The following is a 17370-nucleotide window of genomic DNA, read 5'->3' as shown; positions in this document are numbered from 1 at the left end:
AGTTGGATTCTGTGAAAATAATGCAAATGACTCAGAGTCAACAGCATTTAGGGGCATATTAGCAAACGGCAGCGATAATTATCGCTGACCGCTGCTAGCATGAGGAAATCTATCGCCCACTATCGCAGGCGATAATCTCCATGTTAGCGTTGTATTAATAACGCTTAACACCATGGAGATGAAAATCCCAGCGATAGCTGGGATTATCGCCGTTTTCAATGGAATATCGCTGGTTTTCCAGCGATATTCCATTGAAAACGGTGATAACCTTGATGATAGGGCAGGACAATCTTAGCCATGTAATCCACCTCCCATTGGATTACATGGCTAAGTGCAGCTTGATAATAGGAGAAATGTCTCTTAGTGACATTTCTCCTATTATTTTGTCCTGGAACGCCCACTTTGCATCGCATTAGAGATGCAAAGCTGGGCGTTGTTGACAAGGGTGCAAAATCAGCGAAACACGCGATAGCATGTCTTTGCTGATAGGGCGATGAAATTATCGCGGCTTTTTGGCCCAAAACGGCTGCAAAAGCAGCGATAATTTCATATCGCCCGCCTTGCTAATATGCGCCTTAGTTCGAAAGAAAGGACTAGAAACCAAGAGGATTGTTGCAGTGCAATATATAACTCAAAATTACAAACATTGTTTTATCTCACCAGGTATGGAGGCTGGTCCGGAGAAGCTGACACAGTTATTTTGCTTCCCGGTGCACTGAATTTCTCCATGTGATGTGCAGGAGTCCGAGGACTGGTCAGTGAAGCAATCTTTACATTTATATCCGTTGGGGGTCTTGTCTAGAGCAGGCACTGAAATAACAGAAGACAGGAATTGAGAAGCCTAATTCTGTTCAGAAAAGGGGTGTAAAATCTAAGCTAAATACTCCCAACCTAACAACAATTGCATTAAACACCACACTTTGTATGAAAATAAAACAAATGTTATGTTCAACTCATGAGGCACAGATTTTTTCACGCTATTTTTGCCCAGAATAGAAATTCTTTTCCAATGGTTGCTGTAGAATAGTGTGTGTTTTGGTATCTCCCTAGACCTGTACATTGTGTCACTCATTTACAAGAGGTCAACACAGTTGCAGCGTATCTTTTCATGACTCTCTGGTGGCACAGGCTTCTCAATCATATCTATGAGGCACTGCTTTGCATGGCCTCATAGATATAGAGTAAGACATGGCAGCTCCAAGCGTTGCCTTGCCTTACTTTACATCAAGGAGGCGTTCCATGTGTGTTGCTGTAGGTGTTCCCACTCAACAACCATGGAATTTGACACTGTCCTTGATTTACCAAATCACCTTAACCTCGGGCAGCACCAGAAATGCCCCCCAGAGAAGTACACATAGAATGAGTAAAACACCACTTGTTGTGCAGGAGGGCACCTCCTCCTGCATAAAAACAATTGTGCCAACAACACAGACACGCTTTTACCATGGTGCAAGGTTGCCTGCGCTGGCACCCGATTGCTAATTGTGCCCTGACACTAGCTGAAAGAAGAGAAGAGGAATGCACCATATTGTGTAAATATGGTGGATTCCTTCCCTTTCAAGTTGGTGTAGGACAGAGAAGCAGAATGACTTGCGTCGCTGTCCTATGCCACTTGTTTGTAAATGAGGTTCTGTATTCTCCCTGTCTGGGAGACTTGAGGCAACAATACACCCACATGTCAGCCGTGCTCCAGGGTGCAATGTACACTTGGGTTTTGAGTAAAATGTGTCTCTACCAATGTGTTGAGTTTTTTTTAATGCACCCATTTGCACATCCAAAGTGGTACAACAGACAGAGACATTTTAGGGAAGTGGCAGAGGTGTGGCGCCGCAGCTATGGTGCCTGACTTCGGACCACAGAGTTCTTGGTTTGATCCCTGGCTCCAGTGGCAGGTTAGTCCAGCACCATGCGAATCTGAGCAACAGCTTGCTTAATCTTCCTGATGGCACCCAGATTTGATTTGATTTGATTTAATTTTGTGATTTATTGAGCGCTCGAATGCCCGAGGGCGTCTTAGCGCTGTAAGAGACCAACTGCCTGCCAGTAGACGTAGTGCCTTTCTGAATTAAGAAGAGAACAGCCAGGTTTTCAGGTTTTTGCGGAAGGACCATAAGGAGGGGATATTTTTGAGTTCTGCAGGGAGCATGTTCCAGGTTTTTGCCGTATTACCTATGAAACTTCTCCCCCCCACCTCAGCTGTTTGAATCTGGGAGTTACCAGAAGTTTAGCACTACTGGATCTTAACATCCTGGTCGGTTCATATGGTTTTAGGTTGCTTTTTAAGAAACTGGGGCCTGAGCCGCGAAATACTTTGTACGCTAGGCACGCTGATTTAAACTCGATTCTTTTCCCCACTGTGAGCCAATGCTGGCCTTGCAGTTTAGATGCTACGGAAGCAAACTTGGGTATCTCCAGAACCAGCCTTGCAGCGGCGTTCTGGAGGCACTGGAGTTTGAGTAACAGTTGTTTCTGTAACCCCACATAAAGAGCATTGCCATAATCCAGCCAACAGAGTAACCAAGGTCAAATATGACCCCAAGATTCCTCACTTTATCCACCGGCTTTGGACACCTTCCTAGGCTGTCCGGCCACCAGAGATTGGACCAGATGTCCGTGTTGGCCCCCAATAACATGACCTCCGATTTGTCCCCGTTGAGTTTTAAACAATTGTCCTGCATCCAATTGCTAACCTGCTCCATACAGCGCCTAAAACTGGTTGCGGTCTCCACTGAGTTATTGGAAATGGCCACCACAATGTGGGTATCGTCCGTGTAGGACAAAGGAATGAACCCACAGTTCCTGATGATTTTGGCTAGTGGCGCAGCGAAGAGATTAAAAAGGGACGGGCTCAATGAAGAGCCCTGGGGGACCCCCCAAGGCAAGTCAAAGGCCCTTGATGAAAATTCCCCCAGCTCCACAGAGAAAGTTCTATTTTCCAGGAAAGAGGCCAGTAAATTGGTAGTCGAGGTATGAAGACCTAGCGCATTTAGATCTTTTTATGAGGATCTCATGGTTAACGGTGTCGAAGGCCGCCGTCAAATCTAACAGTATGAGGGCGGTTTTCCCACCTGCATCCAGAATCTTCCTGAGTTCCTCAGCCGCCATTACCAAGGCAGTCTCAGTCCCATGCTCGTCTCGGAATCCATATTGGGATTCATCTAAGGCCTGCGTCTACCTGACCTGACCTGCCCAGCTAGTTGGGAGTTCATAAGTTTCTCCAGAATCTTGGCCTGGAAAGGGATCCTTGAGATTGGCCGGAAATTGGCTGGAATTGAGGGATCCAGACTGGTTTTTTTTAAGCAATGGAAGGACCGAGGCTGCCTTCCATGCTTTAGGATTCAATTATATTGCTGTACAGGGGCTACAGTTGGGCACTAAGTAGATCTGGGACCATGTGTAGGACCTTGGGTGGGCAAGGGTCCATTGGCCCCCCGGATTTAGTAGACAAGATCAGTTGTTTTATTTCTTCCATCGAGGGAACTGTGAACCTATATTTCGGCGCGGGGGCTGGGGTGCTGCTCTGCAATTGGAGGTCAGAAATACTAGTGCTCCCCGCATGAGGCTCAGTGTGTCTTTGTGGGAAGGACTTGTATATCAACCGCAACTTATCCGTAAAGAACTGACCTAATTTATTGCAGAGTTCCGTACTGCCATTGACCTGTTTGGGCGCAGGATTGGTGAGTTTTTTAACTGTATTAAAGATTTCTTTAATCGAGTTTTTAGCCTCATTGATTTTCTTTATAAAGAATGCTGATTTGCCTTCCCTAATCAGTTTTTTATATGTGGCAAGTGTTTTACCATATTCTGCTTTCTCATTTGTCCCGTAATTGGCTCTCCATCGTCTCTCTGCCCGCCTGCAGGACTGTTTCGGTAGTCTAAGCTTATCTGAGAACCAGGGTTCCGAATGTTTGCTTCTATTTTGTTTTTTAGTTTTAATTGGGGCAACTACCAGCACTGCAGTTTTAATCCAGTTCTCCACTTGGCGTGACGCTGTGTCGCCGTCTTTGTCCAGAACTAATGTGGAGGAACCTAACTGAGCATGCAGTTCTGCAATGTCGATCTTGTCCCAGTCCTGGGAAGGGTGGTCCTTTTCGCTAGGTGCCCTAACTTTTTTAGCTACGACCAAATTTAATGAAAAATGAATAACTTTATGATCCTACCAGGGGATCACCAGAATTTCCCCAATCCTGATATCAGGATTTGAGGAGAATATTCCATCCAGAGTATGCCCCGCGGAATGCGTTCCCTGCTTGACTAATTGGGCCAGACCACAACTGGTCATTGCAATTAATAGGGCGCTCGTGCTACTGTCCTCTTCTTTTTCCAAGTGGATATTAAAATCCCCCAATATCGTAAAATCTGTCATAGATAGACTGGACTCCAAGGTGGGCCCCAATAATTGCGCCACATGCACCTTTGCCTTAGGCGGACTATATAAAAGAAGGCCGGAAAAAGTGTAGTTGTCCGTAATACGAATTTTGAAAGAAAGAGTTTCGCAGTCTGTGGTTTTCAACCTCTCAAAACCCTGCACATGTAGAGGATCTTTACTAATGATGGCTAGTCCTCCTCCCCGTTTCCCAATTCTATCAGAGCAAAGGAGAGAGTAACCCGCCGGTACTGCAAACGCAAGATCAATGTCTGACGAGCTATCTGCCCAGGTTTCAGTCACAAAATCATGTTTGCCACTTCAATACCATGTTTCACCAGGGATCTAGCATTTACTAGGGCAGCGTTTATTAACTTGTTTACTGGCAGACCCCGTTGCCGTTGATGTGTTACCTGGTTGCAGAAAGCGTAAGAGAACTCAAGCTGACAGCCAGTACAGTGTTTAATTTCCTCCACCGGGTTAAGTGGTCCACAATAAGGTTTTTGCCTTAGCTCCTTCAATTGTGCGCTATTGTAGACTGTCCTTGAAAAAATCCGTCCGCGCAGCGGACGGGCGCAGACGGGCTTGCCTTTGGCGCGCCGCCGGCGCCCGCTGCGCGCGTCCGCATCGGATCATACTCCGTTTAAAAGGGCACAGGGTTTTGACAACTAGCCCGCTCACCCCGGTACTGCACTCGCAGCCGGAAAGTGGTGTTCTGACTACCTGCGCCTTCCGCCCCCTCCGCACAATCGGCACAAGCCGTGACGGACCGGGGGGGCTAGGCTGGTAGTTCTTGAGGCAGGTAGGTACAATATGTTTAGCACTATACACCCCGTATCTTTCCCCAAAACAGTTTTAAATCACTGTTTACAACCCTTCAAAATATAAAAAATTCACCATGTAAATGTTTTAAAAAAGCGCCTGCAGAGTCATAAAATCACCGCGCATTGCTCAAAATAACAGGGGAATGAATTTTTTTAAATGCCTGAATTAACAGCTCAGCGCAACTGCTTCCAGCGCCAGTCTATATCTCTATGGGCGCCTGGACACCTCTCCGAAGGTAGCTGTGCACTTTACAAATGCTGGCATTTAGGGCATGGACAAAGTAGGCTCATGACCTCATCCAGCAGCCAATTTTCAGTCACCAGTAGAGAGTACTGCTTTGACCTTCAAATATTCACGATTCTACTAAGAAGCATGTTGTTTGTTTTTCAATTTCCACTCCCTTGTTGACATTTTGAAGATATGGGCAGATGTAGAGCAAAGTGGCACATGTAGACTTGTCTGCCCTTAGAGAGAAAGACATTTTGTGGAGAAGGGAGAAAGCAGTAATCAGAAGTGCAGCAGGTTGCCACTTCCTCTTCTTGTCTAGCATCTATTTCAAGGCAACAGCTAAAGGCCTCAGCATCTCCAATGGTAGCTGCTCAAATACATTCAGACACTAGTGGGGGGATAGCCAGGCAATGGGTGAATGGCAAATTTCAAGAGGTGCTTGAAGGTGCTAAGCTTTGGCGTCCAGATACAGACTCAAACTCATGTGGAGTGAGGGTCATTTATTCAAAATTTGACATCAGTTGGTGAGTAGGCCCATTTGAAGGCACAGGCAGAGTTGTTGGAGAGCACGGAGAGTATCAGAGGTAGAGGGCAGGATGCTTGAGGTCTCTTGTGGCAGAAGTAACAGGTGCCAACCCTGTGAGGTCAACTAAGGCTGGAGCTGTTTAATGAGGGAGGGATGGAGGCCTTGCTGTGGCCAGTGTCAGGCGAGCATCCGTGACATGGGAGTAGAGGTCTGTTGGGGCGGCAAGTCACATGGGATACAGGCCAGCAACCTGGGCATGTAGTACGCCTCCATGCTCCAAAGACTGCAAATGGTACATTGCTGAAGGGCCCACATCCAGGGATACCATTCGCAATACAGAAGCAGCAGCTACTACTGAAATGTTCCTAATGTGGCAGAGCATGCCACTGTCCAAATAGAGCATGGATACCATGAACTATTGAATGCCAAGAGAGGAGAATTTGAGACCTGGATTGGAAAAGGGTCCCCAGAATGGTGATAGAGTAGCGCATCAGAGCTGCTTGTGAACCGGATCCTGCTATTCCAAGGTACCACTGAACTACAATAAGGGGTCAGCATCCTGGAGAGTCAACTAGAGGAGACAAGGGGCAAGTCCTGGGTTACCCTTGTGAGCCCCTGTTTAGTGTACCATAGGTACCCAGGGTTTAGGTGCACCCTAGGCCTACCAGGGGCTGCAGCATATCTTTTGCCACCCCTGGTTTGCCTTCCAAACTGACACCACAGGTCTGTTCACCCAGCCTGGGTAAGGTGGTGTAATCACCCCTTACTTAGCTATAGTATACCTATATCTACCTTTACATATAGACACATATGCACCTATAACTCCTATGGTAGGCCTCGACAATCCTGGAGGCAGAGTGCTTTGTTTTATGTGAGATGGTAGCCTAGCATGAGCTGAGCCCCTCTGCAGCTTTCGGAACCATCTCCTTATAGCTGTTCTATGATATAGCCATACCATATACTCTTAAGTGCATTATAATCCTCGCGGTTAATGCTAACTTTGGTTTGGCTTTATCAAAACATGTCATGTAAGGTGTCAAACACTTTGGAATTCTGGCGGCAGGGGGTAGCATTCCACCCTTCTAGAGGAAAAAGACATGTAAGTTACTGCTTTACCCGGTTAAAGGTAAACAGAGCCTCTGCATCACAAAATGGACCCTGCTGCCACAGACATGTTATGTTATGTTATGTTATGTTATGGAAACTTATAACGCGCACAGCTGCTTCAGCGAAGGAGCGTTCTGGTGCATGAGTCTGACCTCCTGCTGCTGGACGAAACTCTGCCAGGGGAGGCCTGGACAATAAGTTTCCTGTCCAGGGAGGTGCTGGCTCCTCTCAAGAAAGGGGTTTTGTGTATTGGGGCAGGGAGCGCTGCATCCAGTGAATGCATCTAGACACCGCATCAATCAATCAATCAGAGCATTTATATAGCGCACTACTCACCCGGAGGGTCTCAAGGCGCTGGGGGGAGGGGGTCCGCTACTGCTCGAACAGCCAGGTCTTGAGCTGCTTCCTGAAGGCGAGGTGGTCCTGGGTCAGGCGGAGGTGGGTCGGAAGGGAGTTCCAAGTCTTGGCGGCCAGGTAGGGGAAGGACCTTCCTCCTGTGGTGGCTCTTCGGATGCGGGGGACGGCGGCGAGGGCGTGGCTGGTCGATCGAAGCTGGCGTTTGGGAGCGTAGTAGTTGAGGCGGCTGTTGAGGTATCCTGGTCCTTGGTTGTGTAGGGCCTTGTGTGCGTGGGTGAGGAGCCAGAAGGTGATTCTCTTGTTGACCGGGAGCCAGTGCAGGTCTCTCAGGTGTCCGGAGATGTGGCTGCGGCGGGGGATGTCCAGGATGAGTCGTGCTGAGGTGTTCTGGATCTGCTGGAGTCTTTTCTGGAGTTTGGCGGTGGTTCCGGCGTAGAGGGAGTTGCCGTAGTCCAGACGGCTGGTGACGAGGGCCTGGGTGACCGTCTTCCTGGTCTCGGTGGGGATCCATCGGAAGATCTTGCGTAGCATGCGCAGGATGTTGAAGCACGACGAGGAGACGGCGTTGACTTGTCTGGTCATGGAAAGGGAGGAGTCCAGGATGAAGCCCAGGTTGCGTGCGTGGTCAGTTGGTTTGGGTGCGCTGCCCAGGGCGGGGGGCCACCAGGAGTAGTCCCAGGCGGAGGGTGAGGATCCCAGGATGAGGACTTCCGTCTTGTCCGAGTTCAGTTTCAGTCGGCTGTTCGACATCCATTTGGCTACGTCTGTCATCCCTTCGTGCAGGTTGGCTCTGGCGGTGGTGGGGTCGTTGGTGAGGGAGAGGATCAGCTGGGTGTCGTCGGAGTAGGAGATGATGTTCAGGTTGTGCTGGCGTGCGATGGCTGCGAGGGGGCTCATGTAGACGTTGAAGAGTGTTGGGCTGAGCGAGGAGCCTTGAGGAACGCCGCAGATGACTTCGGTGGCCTCCGATCTGAACGGGGGGAGGCGGACTCTCTGTGTCCTTCCTGCGAGGAAGGAGGTGATCCACTCCAGTGCCTTCTCCTGGATTCCGACGTTGCTGAGGCGCTGTACTAGGGTACGGTGGCAGACAGTGTCGAAGGCCGCGGAGAGGTCCAGGAGGATGAGGGCCGCTGTTTCTCCGTTGTCGAGCAGGGCTCGGATGTCATCGGTAGCTGCGATCAGGGCGGTCTCGGTGCTGTGGTTGGCCCGGAAGCCAGACTGCGAGAGGTCGAGGGAGCTGTTCGTCTCGAGGAAGGCGGCCAGTTGCTTGTTGACGGTCTTCTCGATGACTTTGGCCGGAAACGGGAGCAGCGAGATGGGGCGGTAGTTCTTGAGGTCGGTAGGGTCTGCTGAAGGTTTCTTGAGTAGAGCGCTGAGTTCGGCGTGCTTCCAGCTCTCCGGGAAGGTGGCGATGTCGAAGGAGGTGTTGATGATGTCCCGCAGGTGGGGTGCGATGACAGCGTCGGCCTTGTTGAAGACGTGGTGAGGGCAGGGGTCTGTCGGAGATCCGGAGTGGATGGAGTTCATCGTGCGGATGGTGTCTTCGGTGCTGATCGGGGTCCAGGCGCGGAGGGTGCTGGTGGAGGGCGGTGGTTTGGACGTGGCGTGCGTCGGTTGAGTGCTGAAGCTGTTGTGTATGTCCGCGATCTTGTTGTGGAAGTAGGCGGCGAGGGAGTTGCAGAGGTCTTGCGAAGGGGTGATGTTGTTGTTTCCGGCGTTGGGGTTGGAGAGCTCTTTCACGATGTTGAAGAGTTCCTTGCTGTTGTGTGCGTTGTTGTCCAGTCGTTCCTTGAATGCGGTTTTCTTGATGGCGTGGATCAGCTGGTGGTGTTTTCGGGTGGCGAGCTTGAGGGCAGTCATGTTTTCCGGTGTTGGGTCACTGCGCCAGGTTTTCTCGAGTGCTCTGCAGTTCTTCTTGGAGCTCTTGAGTTCGTCGTTAAGCCATGGGGCTTTCTTGCTGCCGGGTCTGCTCGGCGGGGTCTTCAGCGGGGCAAGGTCGTCTGCGCAGTCGCTGATCCATTTCGTGAGGTTGGTGGCTGCTTGGCTGGGGTTTGTTGTGCTGGTGGGAGGGTTCTTGCTCAGGGAAGTAGCGAGCTGGTCTGCAGTGATCTTGTTCCAGCTTCTGCGGGGAGCCTGTTGCTGGTGGTGGTGGATCGTGGTCCTTCTGAAGCTGAAGTAGACGCAGCTGTGGTCCGTCCAGTGGAGTCCGGTGGCGTGGCTGAAGGCGATGTCCTTGCTGGATGAGAAGACCGGGTCGAGTGTGTGTCCGGCGTAGTGGATGCATGGACACAAGGTGCTCCATGCATAGTCCGGTTCAAACCAGGGCTGGGGCACTTCAGCCCCAGCTCTGGCACAAAACTGAACAAAGGGAAAGGGGTGTAACCACCACCTTCTCAGGTCCACCCATAGGAGGGACCTAGTCAGGTAATCCAGCCCCCTTTCTTAGTATAAGTATAGGGGTTGTGTCCCCAGGACTTTAGATTATCCTGGACAAATCTTTGAAAGGCATATCTTGGACCTTCAACATTCTGACTGGAAGACGGAAGACATCTCCCTTGTGGTCAAGGAGTGACCACCCTGTGCAAACAGGCACCAACAGCAACTTTGCCGGTCTGAAATTTAAAGCCTCCCATTGGAACCCGAAGACTCTAAGACTCAAGAACTGGACTTCCAGACTTCTCTGACCCCGACCCACATCCACAGCAAAGTTGAGACAAGTGGCGGAACGAGAGATGTGGGACTGGACATTTTGGATATCCTGTATTTTGCTATTTGCACTCCTTTACTGAAGCCTCAGTAAGTTGTGTATTGGAGTACAAGAAGCCTCAGCCCCGAGCAGCATTTGCACCAGACCTCAGACCCCCACACTCTGCGAGTGTCCCGTGGGCCTCGCCTTTACATTTGTGCTTGACGCGTCTTCCCAGTTCCTGGCCCGTTGGCTAGTGAGCCCCCTGAAGATGCCATCTTTTTTTTTTCTTTTTATTGTTGCCTTGAAAGCATCACAAATGAAAAAATGATCATACGGGCAGGCGTCAACATTCCGCCATGACCCTCAGATACGCAACTTTTACTTTATTTTCTTTTCCCCTGAATTCCACGGGTGTAAACAGAACACGTGGATCTTTAACTGACAGCATTATGAGAACTTAAGAAAGAAAACAGCCCCTAAGACAGCAGCCCACATACCCACCTCTCCCCCCCCCTGCCCCCGGACCCATTCTACTCCCTCTATTGCAGTTCCTCCCGTCACCCCTGCCTGATCTCAACAGTTAAGTCTGAACATGGCCTCCCCTAGCTCCTGTCATTAGGCCTGTCCCACTGAGGGTTTCTCCGGGCCTTCCACGCAAGTTCCTTGGGGCTTCACTCCAACCCATGGTAGTGTCTCCACTTCGCCCACACTCTGCGAAACTTTTTGGGGCAACCCCTGGCCTTGTAAGTCACTCTCTCTGCCGCCATGTACAAATCCAGCCCCCTCCTCCATTCCTCCTGATTTGGCGTTCAGGTACCCCCCAGTGTCGCGCAATGTCCCTCTTCGCTACCACCAAAGCAAGTACCAGAAATATAACCAAGGGGCCCGCCAGGTCTACTTCGGTTGTCATACCCAACAAAGCCAATCTAGGGTCGCGCGGTAGGTTCACACCCAGGACCTCATCTAATTCCGTGAAGATTCCTTCCCAGTAGACTTGTATCACCTCGCAGCCCCAGAGTGTGTGAAAGAAATCGCCATCCTGCTGACGACACCTAAGGCACGCCGTGTCTGTTATCCTCCCCATTCTAAAAAGGCGCACCCTGTCAAAATAAGCCCTGTGGAGCACCTTCAGTTGTATGAGTCGAAGCCGTGACTTAATCGCAACCTCGCGTGGGTACATGAGAACTATCTCCCAGTCTAGATCCACCATATCCCCCACGTCTGCCTCCCATTTTGTCCGCAGGTCTCGTAGGTCTCCTAACATGTTGTTGGTCAGTGTTTTGTACGTGAGGGATATCGCCCCGCCCTGTATCTGTTCCTGTAGTAATCTCCCCTCTAATGGTGCGTACTCTGGGATGTCTGTAAGTGTAATGTTTTGTGCCCTCCATGCATGACTCAGTGGTGCATACTTATAGTACTGGGTGTTGTGCAAGCCAAATTCTTCCCTGAGTGCCTGGAAGGTTTCCAGTTCCCCCCTTGCGATCACGTCTCCCACAGTTGAGATGCCGATATCATCCCACCGTCTGAAGCCTTTCAGTTTGTTGAGTTCTCCCAACCATTTACAGTGCCATAAAGGCGTCTGTCGGGTGGGCCGCTTGTCCCATCCCATGCGTTTCGTCGCTTTATGCCATGCTACCAATGTGATCCTTGTAGCCGGTAAAAATTGCTTCCCTACCGTTCCTCCGTAGAGGTAATATAATATGTTGGTGGTAGACCACTTAGACCTTTCTAGTGCGTAGGTAGGGTGATCTGCCACCGCATGGAGCCATTCGTTAATCGGGGCGAGATGCTCCGCCCAATAATATGCCTCCAGGTTGGGAAGAGAAATCCCTCCACTGTACTGGTGGCGCTGGAGTGTGGACAGGGCCACTCTCGGCTGTTTCCCTAGCCACAAGAATGCACGCAGGTCCGCATGAATTTTATGCAAAGTTTTAGCCGGCAACGGATAATATTCGTTTTGTGGTGCATATAAAAATTTCGGGAGCAGAACCATTTTATAAAGCGCCGCGCGACCCAGTAAAGTTAGTGGGAGCTGTCGCCACCTATCCATTTCAGTCTTAGCGCTGGTCATCACTCTGGCCACATTATTGGCAAAGGAAAGCGTCCTGTCCAGAGTTATGTACACTCCCAAATATTGAAAGCCCTCTTTGGTGTGAATAAGCAGCTCTGGCAGGCATCCCCTACGCTCCTGGCCTTGCGGGTCATATAGGACCGATTTGTGCCAGTTAATAGTGTGGCCTGCCCTTGCACCGAAATCAGCCAGTTCCTTGAACAGTATCGGGATTGTTGCATCTGGGTCGGTGACAAACAGCAGGACATCATGCGGCCCGTTTTCGTGTGGATGCGGATGCTTTTCGTTGTCCGCCCCCGTAAGCAGGAGCTGCAGGGACGCCCCGCGTGCGCCCCTAAGCCCGGTGCCTGGTATTTGCATCTGGAATCTTAATGCTAGGTCGCTTGTCAAGCATCATCTCGACATTAACGATCTGCTAGGCAGGGAGTTGCCTGACCTATTCTGTGTAACAGAGACCTGGCTGCAGGATGTTGACGCGGCCATTGTCAATCTGGCCTTCCCGCCGGAATACTCGGTATTCACCTTGAATCGGACCTCAAGAGGCGGTGGAATAGCTTTTGCTGTCAAATCCTGTTATTCCTGTACATGGCATGGGCAAAAGATCCCGGGGTGCGAAAGTGCCCTGTTTAAGGTCGCTATTACATCTAACTTCACCCTGTCGGGACTAGTGATCTATCGGCCCCCGGGGAGTGAAGTGGCCTTTAGAGCAGCGCTACCTGATGCTGTTAGCAATCTGGCTACGGGGTGCTCCAATTTTACCATCATTGGAGACTTAAATCTGCACTTTGACAACTCTAGCAGTCCCTCAGTATCCAGTTTCCTGGCAGACCTTGAGGCGTTACAGCTGAATCAGTTGGTGACGCAGCCTACACACTCAGGGGGTCACACCCTTGATCCGTTTTTCACCAATCTTACGGAAGCCTGCGTCACCAGCTACACACCCCTGGCATGGACTGATCACTATTTGATACAGTTCCACTGCCCTATTGTGGCTAGTCCATCCAAGCCAGTGGTGTGTTCTGTTCCAAGACGACGCTGGAACAAACTCAAGCTGGATGAGTTCTTCCTCCTCTTATCGGCTGACCCGTTTGACATCTCGGGCACGCCTGATCAGGTATATGACAGGTTTAGCGACTGGGTCTCTAGGGCCTTGGACACCCTCATCCCCTTGGTAACCTGCAAAACTAGAACTGGCAAGGCCAGCCCCTGGTACGACGACTCACTGCGGGCTCTGAAGGTCTCTTGTAAGCGCGCAGAGCGGGCATGGCGCAAAGCCTACTCCAGCTCAAAGAAGGCTCTATATCTGTCATCGGTGAAGGTGTACCATCGGGCGGTATGTAGAACTCGTGCCGCTTTCTACGCGACACAATTCAGGAATAGCTCGAACCCGGCAAAGGCTATCTTCAAGGTACTGAAAGACCTCACTGCCAAAAAAGTCACAACATCACATCAGAGCTCTGTGGAGCATTGTGAAAAGTTGGCAGAGTTTTTTTTGGAAAAGGTGAATGCCATCTATCGAGCCTTTCCTTTGGTCATTCCCTCGGCGAATCCATCTTTTAAGCCACCACCATCGGAGGGACTACATTCTCTACCTTTGCTAACTTCTGATAGCCTAGGCACTTTGGCCCGCAGAGTGAAGTCTGGGTCCCCAGAGGATCCACTTTGCCCTGAAGTGTTCAAGGACATAGCGGTACATGACATCTCACCGCTTTGTTCCTTGGTCAATTTGTCACTAACATCTGGCGAAGTTCCATTGAAGTGGAAGCGAGCCATGGTTCGTCCTATTCTGAAGAAACCTAGCCTGGATGGGAGCAAGCCAGAGAGCTATCGGCCTATTTCACTCTTGCCATGGCCGGCTAAGGTGATGGAGGCACACGTAAATGCTGTTCTCTCGGAACATCTCCGTCGAGCAGATATACTCGACGTTACGCAGAATGGGTTTAGGGCAGGTCATAGCACGGAGACGGCTCTGCTTTATATGGTGGAGCACCTTCGCTCCGTGCTTGACGCGGGACAAACGGCAGCGCTGGTGCTATTAGATCTAAGCGCTGCCTTTGACACCGTCTCGCACCCTATCCTTCTGCTGCGCCTAGAGGAAGCTGGTGTTACCGGCACTGCTCTCGAATGGTTCCGGTCGTTCTTAACCAACCGGGCCTTTAGCGTGACCGTCCCGCCTTATCAGTCCAAATTCCATCCGTTGAACCTGGGCGTCCCCCAAGGCTCCTCGCTGAGCCCTACGTTGTTTAATCTTTACGTAAGGCCGCTAGCTGAGGTTGTCAAACTATGGGGTATGACCATGGTGTCATATGCCGATGACACCCAGCTAGCGGTCACGATCAGCGGGGATGCCGAAGTCAACGCTCCCAGGTTTCAACAAGGACTGAGGGCGGTCGCCAGCTGGATGACGTCCAATTGTCTTCAGCTAAACGCTAGTAAGACCGAGGTCATGGTATTTGGCAGACAGCCGGAACTGTGGGGAGAGAGATGGTGGCCGGAGGAGCTGGGTCCTGCTCCCATCCCAGTCGCCGAGCTTAAGAACCTCGGGGTCTGGTTGGACCCTTCCCTAACGTTTGCCTGCCACACTAAACGTACGGCTGCATGCTGCTTCGGCATCTTGCGTGGGCTTCGTCCTGTGCTAAAGTTCTTCGATGCCCCCACCAGGCAACTCATGATCCAAGCTACTGTCATCTCCAGGCTGGATTATGCGAGTTCCTTGCTGGCCGGTTTGAATGTGGCAGAGATCGGGCGCCTGCAAAGGATCCAGAACGCCGCAGCGAGAGCGGTGGTAGGCCTTCCAAGATACTGTCCTACCTCCAGCACCATACGGGCGCTGCATTGGCTTCCGGTGGCTCAGCGGATCCAGTTTAAGGTCCTCTGCGTCGCCTATAAGATCTTGAAGGGGTCCTCGGCAACGATCCTCACGACCCTCCTGGCCAATTACATCCCAGCACGACCCTTGAGATCGGCAGACCTCGAATTGGCCGTTGTGCCGCGCTTCAAGCGAAGTAGGGCCGGTGGACGCTCATTTCAAGTGCGGGCAGCTGCTTTGTGGAACTCCCTACCCCCGGCAATTCGCGCTATGGGCGATTTGCTGTCCTTTCGTCGCGCTGTGAAAACGTTTTTATTCCCTTAGTTGTATGTTTGTGTTGTTTTATTTAGTTGTGTTGTGTAGCTGCCTTGTCGGGCGCCAGGACGCTCCTTAGCTGGAGAATCTGTGCGCCAAATAAAAATCACATAACATAACATAACATAACATAACATCATCGGCGTATAGTGATATTTTCTCCTGCGAAGCTTCAGAGTCTCCCCATGTGAAACCCTTAATCCCCTGGTTCTGTCTAATCCTGATTGCCAGTATTTCTATTGTAAGTGTAAAAAGAAGGGGGGACAATGGGCACCCCTGGCGCGTTCCCCTACCGATTTGGAATTCTCAAGATAACCTCCCGTTAACTCTCACTCGTGCTCTGGGGGCTGAATATAGGAGCCGAATCCACTTCAAAAACTTGGGGCCAAAGCCAAACCTCCGCAGTGTCTCTAGCAAGAAGGGCCAGTGGACTGCGTCGAAGGCCTTCTCTGCGTCTAGCGAGAGGAACCAGTGGGGTTCCCTCCTCCCTCGTACCTCCTGTAGCCAGTTATGTGTGCGGCGGAGACCTGAAGATGCCATCTTGAATTGAACTTATTATCCTGGTTGTTCCAGGTTTGCTCCAGCTTCTCTGAAAGGTAGAAGCACCACAGACCTTGCTGGTCTGCAACAGAGCCAATCTCAACATCCTGCGTGGGTTGCGGTTGCCAAGGCTTGTTGGGTCCAATCCAGATACCGACACCTCCATCATCTAGATCCATTGTGGGACAGCTCAAATACAGCTCCTAGTCATCATCGATGCCTCGTGGACCTCGTGGCTGAAGAGACAAGCTCACCTACTTTACCTTAAAGAACCTGACATTGCCTGGTTCCTTCCTGGTCACTTGCTAGTGACCCAGACTCTGTCCCCTCTGCTTTCAGGTTCTTCACATCTCCGATCCACCCTTGGATCCACCCGGACACTTTTCCTCTGGTCGCCTGCAGCACCTCTTTGCAGCTCTCCATAGAAAACGATGACGAAACCCGACACGAAAATATACCTATGCACCCGGCTTCCCTGGGTGAGGTAACACAAGTACTACAGTGCTCCCATGGGTCTTGACTCTCGAAGTGTCCTAGTTTAAAAAGGGCTCCATCCTAGTCCATCCGGAAGTGTCGTTAAACTGTTACTTTGTAACTTTTACGAACTCCATAGAAAGTCAATGGGAACCCGCCGCTGTGTTCAGACACTGCAAGCGGCTCCCGTGGGTCTCCTACTTCCTAACCTTTCGTTGTTTAGTATGCCCCAGCGATTCTACAGGCCTGTTTTCTAACTCTAACATGGTACTTATACCACTTTCCTAGTATATGGTTGGTAAGGCCCCTAGGGCATAACGTATACTGTGCAACTTATCGTATATTAACTATGTGACTTGTATTGTATTTTTACCTCTGACCTCATAAAGAGTGCAGAGGGGTTGTGTTTAGATTAAAAACATATATATTTTATATATACCTTGTGTGGTGTCCTTTCATTTTGTATTCAAGGGATTATATATGGTAAAACAACTTGCTTAACTCGCCTACTGAAGTCTTAGCCTGAAGACTGCTGGTTCATGCTACCACTGGGATAGCTTTCTATAAGGTTGACTTTACAACCACCATCAATAAGGGTCGATTAGACTGGTGCAAGGTGCCCACTAGAACTAGTGGACATCATATGCCAGGCTAACTTCTCACATTGGTGTGCAGCGGTTGGGATAAGAGCTTGCTATTTGTTTTACTTAATAATCTTGTAATATCATCTGAAAGATCATATCAAGGTACCTGTAGGTACATATAAATCAAGTCTTATATACATAAGTTCTACTGAACTTAGTAGTCAAGTCAAGTCAAGGATCTTTATTCGGTGATTAAAAAACACCATAAAAGCACATATATATATACACAATTTAAAACATGATTACATATTATCTAGACCTCGACTCATAGTTATACAAGTAGTTTAAATTACTTTACAGGGTCCATGATCAGTCCGACCCTCTTGTTTTCCTTAATCGTAATGAGACTTCTAAAAAATCCATTACAATAAATAATGTGCGGGGGTCATTCGCTCTTTGCAGGAAGAGTAGAGCGGCTT

At 50.1% G+C, this 17370-nt stretch overlaps 1 protein-coding gene across 2 annotated transcripts in view; it reads right to left on the bottom strand.

The window, feature by feature from the left end:
- LOC144819174 (phospholipase A2 inhibitor and Ly6/PLAUR domain-containing protein-like) overlaps positions 1 to 17370 on the bottom strand; it is a 136065-nt gene that overhangs the window by 37979 nt on the left and 80716 nt on the right. For both annotated transcript variants that reach the window (XM_078677147.1, XM_078677148.1), the window contains exon 4: positions 661 to 810. In XM_078677147.1, coding sequence (XP_078533273.1) covers positions 661 to 810 — 150 coding nt within the window. The remainder of the gene's footprint in view (positions 1 to 660; positions 811 to 17370) is intronic.

This window comes from Lissotriton helveticus, chromosome 2_1, assembly GCF_964261635.1.
Source record: "Lissotriton helveticus chromosome 2_1, aLisHel1.1, whole genome shotgun sequence".
NCBI lineage: Eukaryota > Metazoa > Chordata > Amphibia > Caudata > Salamandridae > Lissotriton > Lissotriton helveticus.
This window is presented reverse-complemented; position numbering and strand designations above follow the sequence as displayed.